A 20546-nucleotide genomic window follows, 5' to 3' on the forward strand; every position below is an offset into this window, starting at 1 on the left:
TCCCCCATGACACGTTCTTAGCCACAGGTACACGGAGAACATAATACTGGTATTCAGTGCTACATAGCCCATGACACGTTTTTAAATCAGGATTAAATCTGGGCTGGCAATCGATTTTCACAGAGACTAAAAAAACAGAGATTAGCACCACTAATCAGTACTGCGAGCCCCCAGAATATTAACGCCAAGGACCGTATAGCAGAATGTCCATGTATCATGTTTTTTCATGCTTTTGCGGTTTTCTTTCTGCTAAAAAAAAAAATCTAGGTGCCCCGCTTGGTGGTGTGTGTGGGCCGGTGTTGGGCAACTCGATATTATCTCAATATTTTAAAATTAAAATAGCCTATCACATTTTGTTAGACATGCTCCAGCCCTAGTACACGGATATTTCTAAAGCATTATGTAGAAACTGCCATGAAGTTTGTTCTCAGATTGTGGAAACTTCTTCACTCAGTCCAAAGTATCTTCCTCAAAAAACTTTTGGTACAATTTTATCCAGTAAAATGTAAATCTGAAGACTGATGTAGATTATGCTTGGCGTACAGTGGCAACAGTTATCATCATACATTTACATAATACATCAACAGAATCGGGAAGTCCTAACAGGGCAGGGTGTCATGTGACACGTGACGCCTCCCATTCTGTCCCCCGTCACATGCCACGCCTGGTTTGTCGGGCCGAGGGCCCACCCGCAGCCCTCAGGTCATCTTCTTGCGCTTGTGCTGTCGTTTGGGTTGGTCATATTTCACCAGAGGCAGTTCCAGGGTGGCCAGCCGGTGCTCCTCCTCCAGGCCGGCCATGTCACCCGCCCCAGGGTAGCGCTTGCTCAGCCTCAGCCCCATGGACTTGGCCACCTCCACCATCCTGTGAGATCAAGGACGGGCAGCTCAGAGGCAGTGAGAGCACAGGGACCCGCTCACCAATAGGGGTATCTAGACGTGTACTGGTTCCACATTACATTTACGGCATTTGGCAGACGCCCTAAGCCAGAGTGACTTACATAAGCGCATAGAAGTCTAAGTGAATACATTCTGATACTGGTTCAACAGAACCCGGCTAAGAATACTATCACTCTAAAAATCTCTATTGGCAGGTAATACAATTTTTTAATGAGTATAAATCCTAGAATTACTAATCCAAGTACTTTCAAAAGAGGTAAGTTTTAAGTCATTGTGTGAAGGCACCTGACGACTCAGCTGTCCAAACATCTAAGGGGAAGTTAATTCCACCACTTAGTTGCCAAAACAGAGCAGAGTCTAGATGATGTCACTGTCATTGTCATACTGTAACTGTACATTACAGGACCCCCCCCCCCCCCCCCCCAGCACAGTCTCAAGGAAAAAGGGGCTGAACGAGGCTCTAAAAAGCTCATCCAGGTTCGGTCAGTCATGCTATCATGTAACAATGTCCTTCTATGCCGTCTGAAGTAGATAAGAAGTGAATATGTTTCATGGGATTTCAACTCATCCAAGGAATGTCATCAGGGATGTTTCTAGGATTTTTATAATTCACCAATGATCTGCTTCGAATCGGTGAGTGAAGGCGGAGGCAGCACCTGGTGGGCCAATCAGCCGCGGCCCCTGTACACACCTTCCATCCTCACCCTCCTGCACCTCACACCACCCCTCTGTAGGCCACTAGGCACCAGCTGCTGCACCCTCAGCAAAGGCCCCAGATTCATGGACCCCCGATGCGGGGATTGACAGCAGCCAATCACACGTAGGCTGGAAGGTCGACCCAAACACCAGGCCCTCCTTACTTGGTGTCCGTCAGGCCCAGGTCGCGCTGCAGCAGCGTCAGTTCGGCCGTCCACTGGCCCACGTGGAGCAGCAGAGCCAGGCAGTGGGCGGCCAGCTTCACCCGCATCGATGTCGGGACCACGCTCTGCAGCCTGTCGGGCAGAAAGGCGCTTCCTCACAAGCCAGTCCTCAGAGATGCAGCAAACGGAGCAGCGACGGACCCCAGCGCAGAGAGGCAGAGCCGCTCAAATCTGAGGACACACTCACCGGCCACTATTAAACACCTCGATGGTGAAGGTCCTCATTATTTTATTGTGGACCACACGGGGGCAGCCTTCGCCGAAAGCTGTGGGCGTACAGAATCGCAGATTACAAAAAAGAATTGAGACATGATATAAGCGACACTGAGCGTGACTTTAACAGGAGTCAGAGTGCAGCCACCAAATTTCACCTTTACGGTTGATGTTCATCTTCTGGTGGGACAGTCTGACGAGCTGGTTGAGGTACCAGGCGCAGCGAGCTTGGCGTTCCCGCGCCTCTGTGTCCCTGGGGAGGGTCTGCAGCAGCAGGAGCACCGTCATGGGACTAAGAACACCACAGAAGCCACCATTAGCCCAGAAAGGGGTCACGGCACAAACGCCACACCGGGACGGACGGCCCCGCGCAGCCCACCTGCCCTCCTGCTCCATCTTCTGTAGCTCCTCCGCAGAGAGCTCCGCGAACTTAGAGCCGGCTTCCTCCAGGGCGGCGTACTCCACTGGGGACAGGACTGGCATGTGGATAAGGAGGGCTGACTGACTTCAAAGCGGCACGAAGAATGCAGAACACGCAACCTTTGTCACGGTGAAAACTAAACGCTGATTAACTATCGGCAGCTTAAGTGCCAGAGGCAGCTGGAGTTAGGAAACAGAAAAAACTGACTATAAACAGGCTTGTGGGGTATGATGATATTATCGGTAATTGATATCATCACACAAGCAACCCACAATATGATAGTGACTAAATGGCGATTATCGCCTTTGTCAGGGAAGTAGGTACAGGTGACACACAAATCAAAATAACAGAAGGATTTACGATTCGGCTTTCAGTTCAGTCTCCTAGCTAACATTCCTAATGCGGTTTTAAAAAATCTTTTTTTTGCCTTGTTTGATATGTAAACATCAGTCATGAGGGTGATACATGGCTAGACCACCCCCCCCCCCCATCTACTTCCTTCCTTCCCACTAGTATGCAGAGAGCATACCACCTTCTATGGTGGTTCGTGGCTGTTTGTAAACCACTACTTTAGATGGGTTTAGAAGGTTCATGACATATTTCTGAACGCCAGCTGTTTTAGCAGATTATCAGTATTCTGTTTTCTCATGCTTTCACATTTTTCTTTCGGCTATAAAAAAAATGTAAGCGCTCTGCCACGTGCACTTTTGTGCGTGTCTGTATGTATGTATGCGCGTATGGGTGATGCTGGACAACTCTGTATTTTTTATCCCAATATTTTTAAAGTGAAATATCACATCAAATTTTCTTTAGATATCACCCACCCCGAATAAGAAGGGGGGGGGAGCCTTTTTGTTTTGTATTATGCTCAGGTAGTGACACCACACACACTCCACACTCCCCCCCCCCCCCCCCCCCCCCACTAGAATTGATATTGAACCACACAGACATACATGAGGGGACAGATGCGTAGGAAGGATACGCTCATCGAAGGGATAAACGTCTTCAGGCCGGGAAGCGTCGACGTGGCAGGGTGGGAGGTGGTGCATGATGTCATTCTGCGCCTGTGATTGGGCCACGTCCTGCTCCAGGGCTGGGGGAGCACAAAACCACAGTGTACCGGTGCCATGGAACCCAGAGGCATTTGGGTACATTCCTTGATATGTAACTTCAGGTTATACAAGCGGCAATGGGAGTCACATGGAATGAGCAGCGATGCATAGTTCAGGTCCAGAAAGCAAAAATCCGGACCAATATTTTGTTTCGACCAACCAGCTGAGTACTTTACTTTCAGCACCTGAACTATCCGCTTCTGGGAATGAGAGGCAGGCTGAGAGTGTGTGTATTTGACTGCTGCGTATGTGTGCATCCCAGCTACCTTCCACGCCCCTCTGCTTGATGATGCCGTCAGCCGCTTTGGCCACGGCGTGGTGCAGAGCCTCACTGCCCACTAGATTCAGCCTCCTGGAGTTCAGGGCCCGTTTCTGCTTGTTGGTACCGAAGGCCTCGATCAGAGAGTCCACCTGCAAGGACAGGCGAGATGTAAGGGCCAATGGGTGAAAGGGACACCGGCCAATTGGCAAACAAACACAGGCGAACAAAATGACGAGTGACCGGTACCTTCTCCCGGTAAGATGTGGCTGTGCTTTTTTCAGTCTTGTCCTCAGGGATGGATTCCCCTGTAACAAACAGGAAACAGATCATGACACTTACAGTAGATGTGAAATTGAAACTGTCTTATGTGGTTCAGCTTAAATACCTGGGATTATAGGGTGCATATTGAAGAGCTGAGCACTATGCACTTCCATGCGCTTGGTGTTCTTGTCAAGGACGCCTACATAATACCTGCGGATATAACAACCGGCGTATTTTACACATGGAATTTGCTAAGTTAGCAATATTACACCTTTTTCCACTTTTAAAAAGATTTAAATACCTTACTATCAGACGCTCAAAAAGTATCGCGATATCATGGTACGACAGAACACTGTTGTACTTGCAACATGTACTTGCAAAAAATTGTATTACCTGCCAATAGAGATTGTTAGAGTGAACGTACTTGCAAAGGGTGTTACATTTCAACGACTCGGGTCCGAAGTTATTCGCAACGTAAGAAAGCCTGTCCGTCTCAGCCACCTGCAGAAGGGTAACAAAATTAGCCCGGAACACGGCCAACAGAAAAACAACGTTTACCATAGATGGACATAAATGTACCTGTACTCGTATTTGTACAAATGGAAAATACATGTTTATTATTAGATTACAAAGGACAAAACTGGCCCGGCTTACAAATCACGTCAACCTACAACAATGCGTCTGCTCTTTTTCCTGGGGGCATTTACGTCGATATTCCTGTATAGGCTGAAGTCCACATGGTCTGTATTTTTCAAATTGCCGTTGGAAAACTGAACTAGGAAAAAAACAAATGGGTCAAAATTAAACATCATATATAATATTAAGCAACAATATGACAAAAGATGCAAACGCTTGCCGAGGATGATGCAGAAATACCCACGTGGGCACCCGAATAAGATTCTACATATGTTAATTACGAAAGACGGTTCAAACATATAACTGTGAAACACACTTTCCAGTCTACAGATTGCAATAATTTATGAAACAAACTGGAATTACCAACTACGGCACTGTTACAGGCCGCCTGTTCCCTCTCCTGGTCGCAGCACTTCCAAACACAGGACGCAGCCATTGCGCTGCCGTAACACTGTCAACATCCGGGCCGCAAACTGATCTGACGTCAGCCATGAACGCAGCCAATCGCGACAAAACAAAAGAGTACATAGCAGCATTAAGTAGTCGCTATATATTTCACAGCGCCACACCGAGGATCTATATGTTACTGCACAATTTCATTACCAGATGAATCCATAATCGCCATGACAAGGTTTCGTTGTCGGGACATTATTGTATGATTACATTATTAAAACTTATTACTGTTTTCATTTAGACTGTTTTAATACTCACGGCGACCCTCAATAAGAAAAATCACGTGGGAAGATAGATGGTCAGTACACACTTTATTTAAAGCGAATCGTATAGTTGAACTTTTTATATTTTATTTGCATATGGGTATAGCTCGGTTCATTCAAGTACTCGACTACTCGCCAAATACTCGCCCCCCACCCCAAAGGCTGCGCATCGCCACACACAGACATAATTCAGCTCCGCATCCTTCAGAGAACCTGAACGCAATTTGCATGCTCCACGGCATCACTCGTTTGCCTTTTCATAAATGGTGCGTCTACGCTGAAATAATCAAGTATTTCGATGAAGTGGAAAATGCAGTAATTTCACGTTCCCAGTTTCTGTTATCAGTGTGTACGGAGAGCCTTAGTGGAAACTGCAGTAATATTTACAATTACTTTAAATGTGTGTTTTTGCATGGATCTACATGTTGCAGTTTAAGTGACAAATATTAGGAGAAAAATGACTGGGAAATCAGACCGCCACACACACACACACACACACACACACACACACACACACACATATATATATATATATATATATATATATATATATATATATATATATATATATAAACTAATGATATATAGATGGAAAAAGAGAATTGTTGATATGGAGAGATTAACTAAGAGTTATGTCTCATATATGAAATAATATAAAAATTAAAGTATAATTAATAAAACGAAATTCGTTTTCAGATCTAACTGATTGGCCAAAACATCTTAAACTGGAGTTAAACACCAACTAGCCCTCATTTGATATACAAATGAGATACTTAAAACCCCATCCGGCGCGTCAGTGAGCCCGTCACCGGGAAAGGGAGTCCCCCGCACGCAGAGAGCGCCTTGGCTGCCCGTCAGCCCGCTTTCCACCCCCTGCCTGTGTCTCCGCCTTGTTCGGCAGAGGATCCGCACCGGGACCTTGCTCTACTTTCTGCCCCCCCCGCCTGCGTCTCCACCTCGCTCGGCTCGGAGGTCTTTCATACGGCTGCGCGGTATCGGGGCTGGAAGCCGCGCAGACACGGCGCTGAGACCGGCTCTCGGGGGCGGGAGGGGGCTGTACCGAGAAGCGGCCGCGGCTGTAACACCATACTGCCGCCCAGGGCCCTCGGCCAGGCGAGTCCGGAGAGGAGGGGGGTTCCGTGCTTGATATGTGCCCCGCCGTCCGCCGTGCTGTGGATTTCACGGGGATAAGGTAGCTGCCGCCATTTACCGAGCGCCTGATGATCATGGTCGTGGGGGTGACTATCGCACAGGCGGCGGGGATCGGACGGGAATGCGATGCCGGGACTGTGCATCCGGACGGCCTAGCGGACACCTCGGCTCCCCGTACCGACAAGATGTCGGCGGGTCGCAGTGCCAAAGCGCTCCGCCGGTGCTGCGGGGTTTGCGAGCTCCGGGGGGGGCGCTGTGCCTGGCGGAGTAAAACCGCTGAAAACTGGAGGACGGCGCGACGTCCGGGGGGGGGGGGCGATTTAGGGGAGCAAGTTACGCTCAGGGAGCAGAAACAATGGGGCGGGCAGAGCGCCGGCACCCCGTAGGGGGGAAATCCGAGGACATGGACGCTCTGTTACGGGTTTTATTATGGCGAAAGTTTGTGGCTGTGGGATTCGCTGCCACGTTTTAAAGGAAAAGCTCTCGGGCGTGTGGGAGAGGAAGGAGCCAGCGGTGCGGGGGACTGAGAGGCGGCTTCACCTCGCATGAACCCGCCGCGGAGCGCTGCGGCTGTTCCGCCTTCGCTGAGGGCAGCCTGACGCTGGAGTCCAATGCTTTTTATTCAATCAGAAGGGGGGGACCTAACCAGAAAACGCGGACTAAACATACATAGATGGAAAAAGAGAACTGCTGATATGGAGAGATGAACTGAAGGAGTTATGTCTTTAGCTAGAAACTCCCACTGTACCGTTTCTACTAAAATGTGTAGGGGAGATTTTGCACGTGTAGGTCATTTGTTTGTCATGTTTTGCGGAACAAAATGACACATAGTAATGCTCATTGGTTAAAGCCTGCTTGTCCCTCAGGGGAATGTCCCGTGACACCTTTGTTCACGGATCTCTCTCCACCCCCTCACCTGCAGGGTATGGATTTCCCAGGCCACTTCGACCAGATCTTCCAGCAGCTGAACTACCAGCGGCTGCACGGCCAGCTATGCGACTGCGTCATCGTGGTGGGCAGCCGGCACTTCAAGGCTCACCGCTCGGTGCTGGCTGCCTGCAGCACGCACTTCCGTGCCCTGTTCACAGTGGCGGAGGGCGAGGGCAGCATGAACATGATCCAGCTGGACAGCGAGGTGGTGACGGCGGAGGCCTTCGCCGCCCTGGTGGACATGATGTATACCTCTACCCTCATGCTAGGCGAGAGCAACGTCATGGACGTTCTGCTGGCCGCCTCGCACCTGCACCTTAACGCCGTGGTCAAGGCTTGCAAGCACTACCTGACCACGCGCACACTGCCCCTCTCGCCCCCGGGAGAGGCCACCCTGCACCCGCAGGAGCCGCACCTGGACGGTGGAGGTCCCAGACCGCAGCGCTCCTTCCTGCTGCAGCAGTTGGGCGTCAGTTTGGTGAGCTCCGCCTTGAGCGGGGTGGACGAGGGTGCTCCCGGTGGCGGGGCGGTGGAACAGCGTGCCTCATTCCCCATCCGGCGCTTCCATAAACGGAAGCCGACGCTTTCCTCGCTGGCTGTCGACGAGCGCCCCCGGCACCGGATCCGGACCTCCGCTACCATGGAGGGGGCGCCCCACAACCGGGGAGGCTCTGGCGACCTGGGTGAGGGGGACTTCTTCTCTCCAGATTCAAAACTGGACACAGGCATTGCCAATGACGTCAGCGGAATCCCGGAACCGCAGGCGGCGCAGGATGATGCCCAGCTGCCAAGCCAGTCAGACGGTGACTGTGGACAGGACCCACTGGGGAAGGTGGAGTATGTGGGCATGCCGCCGCAGGAGGCTGGGCTCCTTGTTAAGGTCAAGGAGGGGGAGGAGGAGGAGGAGGCACCGCAACAGATGCAAGTGGTGGTGAAGAGCGAGCCCCTGAGCTCGCCGGAGCCTGCTGACGAGACCAGCGACGTGGCCTCGCAGGCCGAGTGCAGCGACCAGGTGGAGCCTGGCGCTGAGAAGGTGGAGCTTAGCCCCGGGGGGAGCGACCGCAGCTTCTCGGACCCGCAGTCGAGCACGGACCGCGTGCCGGAGGTGCACCTGCTGGACGGGGCTGCGGACGGGGGAATCGGCGGCGGTGGCGACCAAGAGACGAGGATGTCTCGAGATGTCCTGGATGGCAAGCAGGGCTTTGGGATGCCATTTGGGGGCACCAAGGGCTACGGGTCAACACCCTGCAGGCGGGGGCTGCTGCCTGATGACAGTCTGCCCAACACAACCACAGCAGAGTGCGGGCCTGACATGGAGGCTGGCGGCTACCTGCGGAGCCCAGAGTCCCTCAGCGCCTCATCCTCCCTCCTGTACCCAGGCATGCGCCACCCCCACCAGCACCTCCTCTCCAGTGACGTGCACTCCTTTGGCGACATGCAGGCGGACTCCTTCTTCCTGCGACCTGCGCAGGACGGGCTGGGCTACCAGCCAAGCCGTGCATCCGACTCATTCCCTCTAGACTACCAACGCTCAAGCCTAGGCCTGCACTCTCTGCCCCACTCACCCAGGGGAGGAGGCGCCGGCGGTGGCCCGGGCTTCCCCTCCTACCGCCGCATCGCGCCCAAGATACCCCCAGAAGGCAGCTCCGGGCTAGCTCGCAAAGATGGAGCTTCTTCCTCATCCTGCGGAAGCTTCCAGGGCGGGCCTGGATATGGCGGCCCGGAGTCCCAGCGAGGCGCCGGCGTGGCCGCACCCCCTCTGCTGACGAGGGCCTCGGCCGACGTCCTCTCCAAGTGTAAGAAGGCGCTGTCGGAGCACAACGTGCTGGTGGTGGAGGGTGCCCGCAAATATGCCTGCAAGATCTGCTGCAAGACCTTCCTGACACTGACGGACTGCAAGAAGCACATCCGCGTACACACGGGCGAGAAGCCCTACGCCTGCCTCAAGTGCGGCAAGCGCTTCAGCCAGTCCAGCCACCTGTACAAGCACTCCAAGACCACCTGCCTCCGCTGGCAGAACAGTGGCCTGTCCGGGGGCCTGCTTTGAGCATGCTGGGGGTGGGACCAGGGCTAGGGGTGGGGCGTGGACGAGGCATGATGTGCCTATGGGCGGAACTAGGAGAGACACACCTTCTTCTTCTTTTTTTTTTTTTTTTTTAATTAAGGAAACTTATGAAAAAGTCCAGTTATTTCAGTGGTCACTGTCTCATGACTAATTTCTACACCCCCGTGCCACATCACTCTGATCTGTTTTGGGTGGAGGAGCCACTCGTGGACACTGACATGTGCCCGAAGGTACGTCCCTGTCGGGAATGTGGATCAGCCGCATAAAGTCATTAATGCAGAACTGCCTTTTATCTGCGTCCTTGCAGAAGGTGACCTGCATGGTTGCTAAGGAACAGGCCGGTGAGTATGCGAGGTTGGCTCCCTGCTTCCCCGCCCTTTGGTTTGGTTCTGAAGGCTAAACTGTTTGTTTTTGCTGGAGGGGTAAATGCGCCTGACTTCACAGGAAAGGGTGTGGGCGGGGGAACCTTTGTTTGTGTGTTTTGTCACAATTTCTCAGCCACTACGGCTATTATAATGGTGACTTTAAGTGGTATCTTCAGATTATACTCACTGATTTCGTTCTCTGTTGTTGGGCAGGGCCCCAAGGCTTATGTGTGTGTGTGTGTGTGTGTGTGTGTGTAATACACCACACTCTTGAAAGCAGCACACTGCTTAGCAGTGAAACTTTGGCTTCATTGGGCAAAAAATACAGAAAGATTTTTCCAGAGGGGATGTTCTCTTGTTTTCCGTGAGGGTTTCTTGAGGTTCTTGGTGAGGTTGTAGGAGTGACACAAAATGCATAAGCTGTTCGAAATGTAAATATGGCACATATCTGCAGAAGGCACGGTTGGCGTGTGGACTTTGTTTCACGTGAGCTTTGCAGGTCTATTTTCAGCTGATGTTTTCCTTCAACCAAAATGTCCCACTCTGTTGGGAAAAGTCTTCATAGTAAGTAACGTTTTTGTGTGTGCGGCTTGCACTGTAGGTTGATGTACATGATCGGAAAAATGAAAACCCTACACAGTGAATACTCCCTGTCTTTTAACTCCCGTCAGTGTTGTTCCCATGTAGCTTACTCTGAGCACTACACTCCCAGTGTAGGTGTGGCGGTGACCCTCTATTCTGTTACTAGTGGCAACTGTACTCATCATGGTGTCGAAGATTGAAAGTTGCGTGGTGTGTCGTATTTGCTTGTGTTTTCAGGTCTGCACCAGCAGCCAATTAACACGTATCCAGCGTGGGTCCTGGAGATCTCCATACAATAGCATTCCTTACATCACCTAATGTCGTCCCCTGTGCAACCTTCATGTGCTCACAGTCATCCTAAACAAGTGCCTGTCCTATCAGGAACTACCAGGTCAATGTTCTCCTTTGTAACAGGTGATGTACGTAAGATCATCTGGAAGGGGACTCTGCAGGACCATAACTGGGCACGTCCTCTTGTTGAAAGAGAGAATTACTGCAAAAGCAAAAACTCAACCAATCATTATGTCATCGGACAGAACATACCTACACAGTAATTATTTAAGGTTACCGGAGAAGGTGTGAATGCGTTGACCTACTGTGACAAATTTGAGCATAGCTGTGTCGTGACTTCCTTTCAGATCAACAGGACATGCTTGTTTTATTTTGTTTTTCAAAACCTCTGTTGTGTTGGTGAAACTGAGTCTTAGTTGTTGACCCCCCCCCCCATGGGTAAATATCCTCAGAATTTCCTTTTGTTTTAAAAATGGAACCGGACCGCCGTGTCTTCCACACAGCTGGAGCCTACTTCCTGACTTAAGAGTTTCCTCTGAGCCTTGGTGTGACCTAAGATCATCCATCCAAATGTAACGTTGGCTTGAGCCCTTGCCTAGGAAGAACACTGGAAACAAGCTGTGTCACCGACATGTTCCTGTGTATCAACGACATGTTCCTGTAACTAGCAGAGTTCTAGTTTACAGAAAAACCAAAACACACTTAGCATTCTCAGAGTTTCCACTAATAACACTGGAACTGAAGCTGACTTTTATTGCTGTCAAAACGTTGCTGTTGTACAACAATGCATCTGAAATATTTTCTTTACTAATTTATTAGAGTTTGGTCATCATAGTTATATTAGCCCTAACTGCTTACATGAAAGTGCACTGTTTGACTTACCTGCAATTGTGTAGCTACATCAATTAAAGACTTTCCATTTGTAAGTTTTACCATTCAAAGTGGAGGGACAGGCCTCTGCCTTAAAGCTCCTGTTTGAAAAACTAGGGCTTCGTTATGCCAAAACTGACAAACTGACGTGTCCTGTCACTTACTGTTGTGACTTTTAGAAGACAACCTGCTTTGTAGAGAAGTAACAAAAACTGTATTTTATTTCATTTGTTGTACAAGAATAAAGATGGAAATGTCTGTGTGTGTCTGGTCTCTGTGTGAGTTGTCTTAGAGGCCCTGGAGTCACTGATGTACTGAAAAAGCAGTATGGGATGTAGATGGATACTGTTCATTAATTGTTTTAGCCAGAGTTTAAAATGATGCCCGCCTCTGTGATTGTTTTGCTGGGACAGTTCAGGTTAACTGCCTTGCTCAGGCGTGCTGCTGAAGAACCTACCCTGACACGTCAGACCGCAGTTTTGGAAACTTCCCTCCGATGCGCGGTCTGGCGCCCTCCGCCCGCTGGCACAAGCAACTACAATTGTTTGTGTCACGTGGTAAGGTCTAGCTTTCTAACCGGAACTTTAGTAGCGATGAGGCCTGCTTTGGCTACGATGCACCACCAATTTAACGTTCGTCGGCAAAGCATAAATTTACTTTGTAGCCTTTGTCTGTGCTGTAAACCTTGCTTGGGCGACAGGGTACGACTATGCGTGTCCCTGTGAGATGCAAAGATATCCTCAGAATCCGTTTGCTTCATTGAAAGGAAATAATTAAAAATATTCAAAATAATTAAAAAATAGATGTGTATATGAAACGTGTGTGTGTGAATTACAGGAAACTGGTAATTCGGTCTATGTGGCCCGTCGATTGCGTAATCTCGCGAGAACGTTTCTCTGCTCGTTCATAAATCGCGCCGTCAGGTGCGTGTGGCTTTTTCGCAGCTCGCGGATTAATGATCCGGTAAAGCTGGGGGCTCCGCTTTAGGTGTGGGGTTTGATAATTCTATTAGCTCGATAAAAGAAGGTTGTCGCCGTGTTTAGATCATGGCAATCAGGCCGCATCCATTAAAATAAGCTAATATCAAGTTTTAAAAGTTTGTTTTTTTTTTTGGTGATGGTATTTAAGAGTTTGGAATCAGTCGTTTGTTAACGCTGTTCGCACTCTGCCCAATGACAGCTGTTTGTAATTTTGTAACAATGCTTTAGTCCCTTTTGTAATGTTTAAACAGTCAAGTAGTATTTAAGGACTGTATGCTTGTAGCATCACTTGTCTTTCAAATGATTTAAGCTTCTGTTTTTTTCGTAACCGTTAACCGCAGCACGGAAACCGTACCGCTGTCAGAAATATCCATTTCTTTAGGCGAACATGGAGACGCTGGACGCTGAACAGGTTAGTTGGTAACTTCATTTATAAAAGAACGAAAGCTGCATATTATTGGCTGCTAGGAATGTATACTCATATTTGGTTTTATGCCTCTTGTTAAATCCTGGCTCAAAATCGATCAAATGATGGGGACCTATGGGTAATGCTGTCATTGGTCGACTGAGCGTTTTTCGTTACGAACACAAGAAATTTACAAACGAGAGGAGGATATTCGGCTCATCAAGCTAATTTGGGGAGAACTTAGCTAATAGCTCAGAGTTGTTGAAGTCTTATCTAGCTCTGATTTAAAGGAACCCATGGTTTTAGTTTGCACTACATTAAAAGGGAGACTATTCCATGCTCTACATGCTGTGTAAAGAAGTGCTTTCTCAAATTCATTTTAAAATGTTCTCCTGTTAACTTCCACCTATGGCCATGAGTTCTAGTATTTAAACTAATATTGAAGTAGCCATTTGTCTGAACAGCATCCAGACCCGTTAGAATCTTATACCTGGATCATGTCCCCCCTTAGTCTCCTTTGCTCAAGGCTAAACAGATTCAGCTCAGCTAACCTCTCCTCATAAGACTTTCCTGTAAGACCAGGAATCATTCTTGTAGCCCTACGTTGTGGTTCTCTGTTGGCGTTTCTTCACAGAATGCAGTGAAGAGGTTGCTGGACCTCCCCCTGGTCAGCTCCACTTGTTACTTGGTGTCTGTCGTGTACTGCAACATGAAGGAAAGTCACCCTCGCGTCAAGCCGTTCTGTGAGGTGGCAGAGACTGGCGTGAAGACCATCGCCTCTGTGGCTGCTACCGGCGCCGCGCCCATCATTGTCAAGTTTCAACCTCAAAGTAAGAACGGTGGTCTTCAGATGCTGTTTCCGAAGCGTGGTGCTCGGAAGCATGCTGGAAAGTAATGTGTGTACTACTTCGTTTTGCAGTTGCTGGCGCAAACCAGCTGATGTGTAAATACCTGGATAAGACTGAGGAGGCTTTCCCGGTCCTCCAGCAGCACTTGGCCCAGGTTTGAGCCCCCTGTCCTTGGCTATATATCACCTTTGAATTGTCTTCCCGAGTGTCATTATGGCAATGGGAATATTATTCAAAACCAGAGTAGTGTGAAGGTCATGAGATCAGCCTCCTTTAATCGTTTTTGTTTGTGGTTAGTCTCCGGCTTCTGCAAAGGACCACGCAGTATACTCTATTTCCAGGTGGTGTCCAGGCCTGACAGTGTCCTGACCACAGCCAAAAATGCGAGGGCAGTGATTGTGCACATGGCTAAGGACGCAGTGATGGTAGTTAAGGACAAGGCTGGTGTGGTGTTGCGGGAGGCTATGGTAATGACCAAGTCCGCGCTGGATGGCGGCTTCGGCGCTGTGCTGGGCAGCCGTGCAGCCCAGCTCCTGAACACCGCCATGAAGACGTCCCCGACAGTCCACGGGACGGCGGCAGCCCAGTGCCCCACTACGGCAGAGGATTCTGGTGAGGGCAGGATGCCTTTTTGTTTCGGAGCTGCTGTATAGTTAGGAATTCAGCCTAACGTGCAGATTTTCCTATGGTATTCAGCCCCAGTTACCCCGGAAGGCATACTAAGACAATGGAAGCCAAACTGGAATGGCTATTGGTTTGCAGAAGTTTTCCTTAGTGTCCAACTTGGACAGAAACCAGAATTAATGGCAAGCTTGAGTAAGCCTGACTTTCCTTGCATTAGCACTAAGCCTGTCGTTCCTTGCACTTTTTTCCTTGTAGTAAAGAATGCTGCTTTCCACAGGCACTTTTTTCCCACTTGTGTTGCTGATTCTAATTACAGTGGGGTAGATGCAGAATTTCTATAAGTAAATCTTTCACCAAGAGTTCAAGAGGGAGGTCTGAATATGCATTTGAATCTTTTTTTCCTCTTCCTCCAGGGGAAGTCCCTGACTCTGCCTGCAAAAAGCCTGGCTATCGTGCCTGTCTGCCCTTGATCTCCACCAAGGTGTGCCACAGGGCTGATCGTACCACTGATGGGGAGCAGGATGTTAAGGTCAGGAGTTCCCAAGAATCGACTCTGTAGCTCTGAGTTTTGGTTTCATCCGGCGTTTCTCATGAGCAGATGGAATTGCATGCCGTGGTCACCTCCAGTGGGCTCACCAACCAGCTGCAAACCCTGTGCCTGACCGTTGTCTCCAGTCTACAAGGCTTCCAGCAGAATGTTCAGATACAGGTTCTGGCTGTGGCCGTGTCTGCCTCTGAGGTCTGCAACAGCTTATGGAAGGCCTATGTCCGTGGAGAATTCTCTGACCAGACCGAACAACCCCAAAGGGCCATTGGACAAGGTGCTTCAGTACTAGGCTTTCATCTGTATGATGGACAGACAAGAAGGTTGAAATGATCTAAGGGCTGGAAACTTACCCTTTGCACTGTGAAATGCACCTTTTAATGTGCAGGTGGAGGGTGCAATCCTGTGGGTGTTCACCTCTAGCTTAGTTTTCTTCTTCAATGGTTGAAATGCAAAACATTTTGGCAATGGTATCTGTCACGCATTTAGAATAATTACTGGAATCTGTACTCCGAAATAAATGAAAAGCAGTTTGACATTTTCAGATTTCATTCATTTCATGTTGGAAATTGTTTGCGTAATCATGCAGTGCATCTTAATTTACTTTCACGTCCACAAACTGGAGGGGCCTTGACTGGTTTTAAACTTGTGTGCCAGATTCAGTTCATGCAAAAAGTAGTTTTAAATCCAGGCTTGCACTTTGGCTCCACCTGGTGGTGTCTTAATGTAGGCCTGCAGCAACCATGAAGAGAGACGGAGTTTCAGACCACTTGCAGAGTTTCTGGGTGTCTGCTTGGAATTGTTTGGGCCTACAGTGCCTTGCAAAAGTATTCACCCCCCCCTTGGTATTCTCTTGTTCCCTTATAACCTGGAATTTAAAAGGAAATTTGGGGGGTTTGTATTTCACTTACACAACACATTTACACAACACAATTACCACTTTGTGGAAGCTTTTTTTTTTTTTTTTATTGTGCAATTAGTGACAAGTCTCTATGGTTACATCCCCACAAGCTTGGCACATCTACCCATTCTCATGGCAAAATTGCTCCAGCTCCAAGTTGGATGGCGCTGCCTGTGTACTGCAATCTTAAAATCATACCAGAGATTCTCAATTGGATTGAGATCTGGGTTTTGACTGGGCCATTCCAGGACGCCTGTTTCTCTTTAAACCACTGGAGTGTTGCTTCAGCGGTGTTTAGGGTTATTGTCCTGCTGGAAGGTGAACCTCCATTCCAGTCTCAAATCTCTGGAAGACAAACCAGGTTTCCCTCAAGAATCCCTCTATTTTGTGCCATGCATCTTTCCTTCAATTCTGACCAGTTTCCCAGTCCCTGTCGATGGAAAAACATGGGGGCATGATGCTGCCCCCACCGTGCTTCACTGCTGGGATGCACGGGAAAAGAGAGCTGATTAATGCCAGTTTTGGTGGACGACCCTCTCGGCAGATATGCTGTGGTGCCATAATCTTTCCATTTTCTAATAATGGATTTGATGGTGCTCATTGGGATGTTCAGGGTTTGGGATTTTTTTTGTAATGCAAGCCTGATCTGTACTTCTCTGCAACTTTGTCTCTGACCTGTGTGGAGAGTTCCTTGGTCTTCAATTGCTCACAGGTGTATCTTATTTAACTAATTAAGTGGCTTTTGAAGGTAGTAGTTGGGGCTTCAAAGCAATGGGGGTGAAAACATATGCATGCAGCACTTTTCAGTTTTATGTATTTTTAGAATTATTTTAGTTTTTTCCCTTTTAATCTGTAGCTTTTCTTGTAGGTCCATCACTTAAAATCAAATTGAGAATCCATTTAAATTCCAGGTTGTAAGGGAACAAGATTGATAGAATGCCAAGGGGGGTGAATACTTCTGCAAGGCACTGCACCTGCCACTTTCTGAAATGTGAGAATTATGCTCTCTGATTAATCAAACATATTTCAAACAGGAAACGGTGCCAGTTTGGACGCACCTACCCATAGGTTTACTTGTACTAACATTTTATAATTACAAAGACATCAAACTATAAAATAACTTTTAAAGTTTGATGTCTTAACTGTAATTATAATAATTATAATTTGTAATATAAAATTTTAAGTACTTTTGTCAGTGCATAATTCCATAAAATAACTTTTATGGAATTATGCATTAAAAGTATTTAAAAAAATATTTGTTGTGGACAGGGGCAGCTCTGTAGGTTGGGACTCAGAAGGTTGTCTGATCAAATCCTTGGGTCGGCAAAGTGATCCCACCATTGGGCAGTTGAGCAAGACCCTTACCCCAAATTGCTCCAGGGACTGGAGCCTTACATTCTCCTCCATGCCAGTTCCATGAGGTGGCCTCCTGGGATGCTTTTCCTGCTGTCCTGTAGGAGGTCCTACATATATGCTGAGCTCTCATTGACCGCTTGAAACTCCTCCAAAACCATCTCTATCATGTTTAGGTGAGGTGGCCAGGTCACCGTCACTCTCCAATGGAGGCAGCTTGGCGTATCTTAACTTTTGATTGCCTTTGTAATTCCAGAGACATGAGCTAATGTATGACCACCAAGCCAAAAGACAAACCGATTGTACCTTCACTGGAAAATTGGAAGTTATGTCAACATCTAATCTAAGAACATGAACTAGTCTAACGACTATTATTGTCTGGAGCGCGGTGTTTACAGTATGTTTCGGTACACCAAAGATGATGGGTGTTCCTGTGACTACTCCTAATAAGATCCCCATTATTTACTCCATGTGAACCATTGATTCGTTATCTTAAACCTTCCCAGAAACTGACAGCATGAGGATGTGCACGAATGACGTGAACTACTGTCAAAGTCATCCTAGCTTAACCTCAGACTCCATGACTCAGTTTCACTTCTGTTTTACTGTACCTCTCGGTACTTAACCGGGGAAATTGCTACGTGCATTTTTTTTTTTTACGATACAGCAAAACAGCTGAAATCAGTGTAAAGACATAGTTCCTGATTTGTGCCTTTAGATATCTTCAGTGATTCCCCTGCCACAGTAAACGCTATTGTAATCCAGTGATTATAAAAAATAAAAAAACAACTATGAGGCTCCTCCTCTCAGAAAACACTCCAGGTCCCGAACGAGAGGGACATGATAAATTCCCACCAATGGGCGAGCTTCTTAAACACTTTCATCCTCTCATGAAATACACTTTGTTTTGCTGTGGTACTGCTTCAGTCAAGGTGTACAGTACGATGTCTTTGTGATTGATATATCCGACCACGGCCCCTGACTGGGTGCACGTAGCGCTTCCGTGGGTTTCCTCCTGGGACTCCCATCTCCCCACAGACCAAAGGCTGAGATAAATTGGAGACCCCCCCCCCCCCCCCCGCGTCTGTGAAAGCGTGTGACTGCTCTGCAGCCCCACGCTGGGTGTGTCTGGCTTTATATCCAGGGTTTCCAGGAATATGCATAAGATGACTAAAAGAACAACTGGAAAATCCACTTAATGAGAAAGGATGCATGATAAATGATGATTAATTTACTAGTTCATTCGTTGCGTCGCTCTTTCATAAATCTAAGAACATTACAAGGCGCGATAACTGGATTTGAGAAGAATCTCCACTCTGTGCCATTAAATTGCAAAAGTATTCATTTACTTTTGCATTTCTATTTATTTGGCAGATACATTTTTTTGTCAATATACGCCAATACATTGTAATATCTAGAGCAGGGGTCTCCAACTCCGGTCCTGGAGAGCTACTATCCAGTAGGTTTTCTGTCCTACTTGACTTCTGATGAGCCACAGCTGGCCCTGGTATTTACCTGAGAACAGCTGTGGCTCATCAGAAGCCAGATAGGATAGAAAACCTACTGGATGGTAGCTCTCCAGGACCGGAGTTGGAGACCCCTGTCCTAGAGGTTTTTTTGTTTTTAATAAATCACTGAAAATGATGGACGACAGTGCCGGATCTGAGGCTAGGGATCTGTGCCAGCAACTGGAAGGTTGCTGGTTCAAATCCTGTGAATGCCCGGGGTGATACTACTCCACTGGGTCCGTGAGCAAGGCCCCTAACCTGCAATTGCTTCATCTTGGTTATGACATTAATCTACAACCAGCCCTGCAAGCAGGTCCTCCAACTTACAGGGAATAACTTGGGGGTTGGTGGCACGATTCGCACTCCAGCCACTGGAAAAAACCTCACACTGGTTCATTCGGACTAGTGTGGTGCTGAGGTATCACCTGCTGCATGGCTGCACTCAGGTTTGCATCCCTGCGGTGGTTTGTCGTGTGGCAGGTGCAGCAACGCACTGTAATCAGCGCATGCTCCTTACCTCTCTACTGAAAATTAACCTAAAGTCGAAACATTAGATACTGCAGTAGTGCGATCTGAAGAAACAGCACATGACATAAATTCAGCAAATAATCTGTAAATTTTACTCTGGCAAAACTATTTTTCATTACGTCAGGCTTTTGAACAGATTTGGACATTTGATATTTGCAAAGGTAAAGGAAACTTCTTAAAATGTCAGATTTGTCATAGACATGCAAAAAAGAAAAAAGAAAACTAAAAAATAATGTGGAAGCGCTCTCAGTAGGGGGCGCTAACATTTTTGATGTCAGTGTGTGACTGACCAACGAAAAGTCACTTCCTATATATGGTGTTCTTTCTTTTTGTGTGACACCTCCGTATGATTATATTATAAGATAAACTGCGGTTAATATGCAGTTATAACAATCTTACATAATCCTTCAATATAACACGTCGCAGCAGACGCATTCAAATTTTCATGTTCCGATGAATAAGCTGTAGACGTCATTTGGATTAGGCGGCCAAATAAACGCTTGCAGTAGTAAAATTAGCCTGGGTTGGACTAGGAATTAAAATAAGCCCTGGACTTTGGGGTTCCCCCACTAAAACCATCCCACAGTCCACCGAGAAAATGTACGGAATGCCTGAGTGCCAGTCCAGCCCAGACACAGATATAATGACTAGGCCTAACGAAGAGAGTGCTGGCTAATAAAGCAATTAGATACTTAAGCAAAAAATGTAATTGCAATATTTCCCGTGTTTTCCTTTGATATGTCTATGGACACATTTGGAGAGATTATGTCATAAAATTTCACCAGTTTGAGTGTAGACTTCTCAGATGCGCACCATTATGGTGAAGATCTGCATCGACACCCTTAATTCTGTCACGAGTGATAAGATAAAATGATCCTCAAAACACAAAACCCGGATTCATAAAGTAAAAGCGTCCATGTGCGAATGTCGTACTGTGAGTAGTTGTACGGTCACTGCTTTTATTCTCTTTTTGAAAGAAGACACTGTCTTTCTAAAAAGAAAAAAAAACTGTAATAAACAAATACAATTCCTTTTTTGATAGAGTTCCCTTTGACCTAATATTAGTTACAGAACCATTTCGTACTGCATGATTTTTCATATATATTAATATATTTTCATGTATATTTTTTCATATATACACCCACTAAATCATTTTATG

At 47.6% G+C, this 20546-nt stretch overlaps 3 protein-coding genes across 9 annotated transcripts; 2 read left to right on the plus strand and 1 right to left on the minus strand.

The window, feature by feature from the left end:
• Positions 1 to 475: 475 nt before the first annotated feature.
• On the minus strand, positions 476 to 5219 carry polr1e (RNA polymerase I subunit E). Its single transcript, XM_023829583.2, has 12 exons — positions 5088 to 5219; positions 4760 to 4863; positions 4513 to 4589; positions 4213 to 4298; positions 4074 to 4132; positions 3832 to 3976; positions 3436 to 3546; positions 2412 to 2508; positions 2191 to 2324; positions 2007 to 2085; positions 1760 to 1891; positions 476 to 864 (listed from the first exon to the last, which is right to left on the minus strand). The coding sequence occupies exons 1-12, from the start codon at positions 5158 to 5160 to the stop codon at positions 699 to 701; spliced, it is 1263 nt and encodes a 420-aa protein (XP_023685351.1). The 5' UTR covers positions 5161 to 5219; the 3' UTR covers positions 476 to 698.
• Positions 5220 to 6256: 1037 nt separating this feature from the next.
• Positions 6257 to 11953, plus strand: zbtb5 (zinc finger and BTB domain containing 5). Of its 2 annotated transcripts, none has more exons than XM_023829695.2 (2): positions 6257 to 6632; positions 7515 to 11953. In XM_023829695.2, exon 2 carries the CDS (start codon positions 7518 to 7520, stop codon positions 9567 to 9569), a length of 2052 nt encoding a protein of 683 aa, XP_023685463.2. In that variant the 5' UTR covers positions 6257 to 6632; positions 7515 to 7517; the 3' UTR covers positions 9570 to 11953. The 2 variants fall into 2 exon arrangements, with proteins under 2 accessions (XP_023685463.2, XP_023685464.2); XM_023829696.2 differs by having other exon boundaries at positions 6257 to 6553.
• Positions 11954 to 12214: 261 nt separating this feature from the next.
• LOC111853112 (perilipin-2-like) lies at positions 12215 to 15635 on the plus strand. Of its 6 annotated transcripts, none has more exons than XM_023829702.2 (8): positions 12215 to 12658; positions 13017 to 13087; positions 13716 to 13911; positions 14001 to 14083; positions 14271 to 14541; positions 14626 to 14745; positions 14967 to 15082; positions 15181 to 15435. In XM_023829702.2, the coding sequence occupies exons 2-8, from the start codon at positions 13064 to 13066 to the stop codon at positions 15289 to 15291; spliced, it is 921 nt and encodes a 306-aa protein (XP_023685470.1). In that variant the 5' UTR covers positions 12215 to 12658; positions 13017 to 13063; the 3' UTR covers positions 15292 to 15435. The 6 variants fall into 6 exon arrangements, with proteins under 6 accessions (XP_023685470.1, XP_023685467.1, XP_023685465.1 ...); XM_023829699.2 differs by having other exon boundaries at positions 12254 to 12618; positions 15152 to 15635; XM_023829697.2 differs by having other exon boundaries at positions 12259 to 12658; positions 15152 to 15635.
• The last annotated feature ends 4911 nt before the right edge of the window (positions 15636 to 20546 follow it).

The sequence above is a fragment of the Paramormyrops kingsleyae genome, chromosome 25, assembly GCF_048594095.1.
Source record: "Paramormyrops kingsleyae isolate MSU_618 chromosome 25, PKINGS_0.4, whole genome shotgun sequence".
In the NCBI taxonomy this organism is placed as follows: Eukaryota; Metazoa; Chordata; class Actinopteri; order Osteoglossiformes; family Mormyridae; genus Paramormyrops; species Paramormyrops kingsleyae.

Bases quoted from the DNA above. Each gene is read 5' to 3' on its own strand.
- polr1e (XM_023829583.2), bottom strand. From the start codon at position 5,160: ATGGCTGCGTCCTGTGTTTGGAAGTGCTGCGACCAGGAGAGGGAACAG. The intron at 3,547-3,831 runs GTAGCTGGGATG...GTGCTCCCCCAG, and splicing joins CAAGCAGAGGGGCGTGGAAG to CCCTGGAGCAGGACGTGGCC. The intron at 1,892-2,006 runs GTGAGTGTGTCC...TCTGCCCGACAG, and splicing joins GAGGTGTTTAATAGTGGCCG to GCTGCAGAGCGTGGTCCCGA.
- zbtb5 (XM_023829695.2), top strand. From the start codon at position 7,518: ATGGATTTCCCAGGCCACTTCGACCAGATCTTCCAGCAGCTGAACTAC.
- LOC111853112 (XM_023829699.2), top strand. From the start codon at position 13,064: ATGGAGACGCTGGACGCTGAACAG. The intron at 13,912-14,000 runs GTAAGAACGGTG...TTCGTTTTGCAG, and splicing joins TGTCAAGTTTCAACCTCAAA to TTGCTGGCGCAAACCAGCTG. The intron at 14,084-14,270 runs GTTTGAGCCCCC...CTCTATTTCCAG, and splicing joins TCCAGCAGCACTTGGCCCAG to GTGGTGTCCAGGCCTGACAG.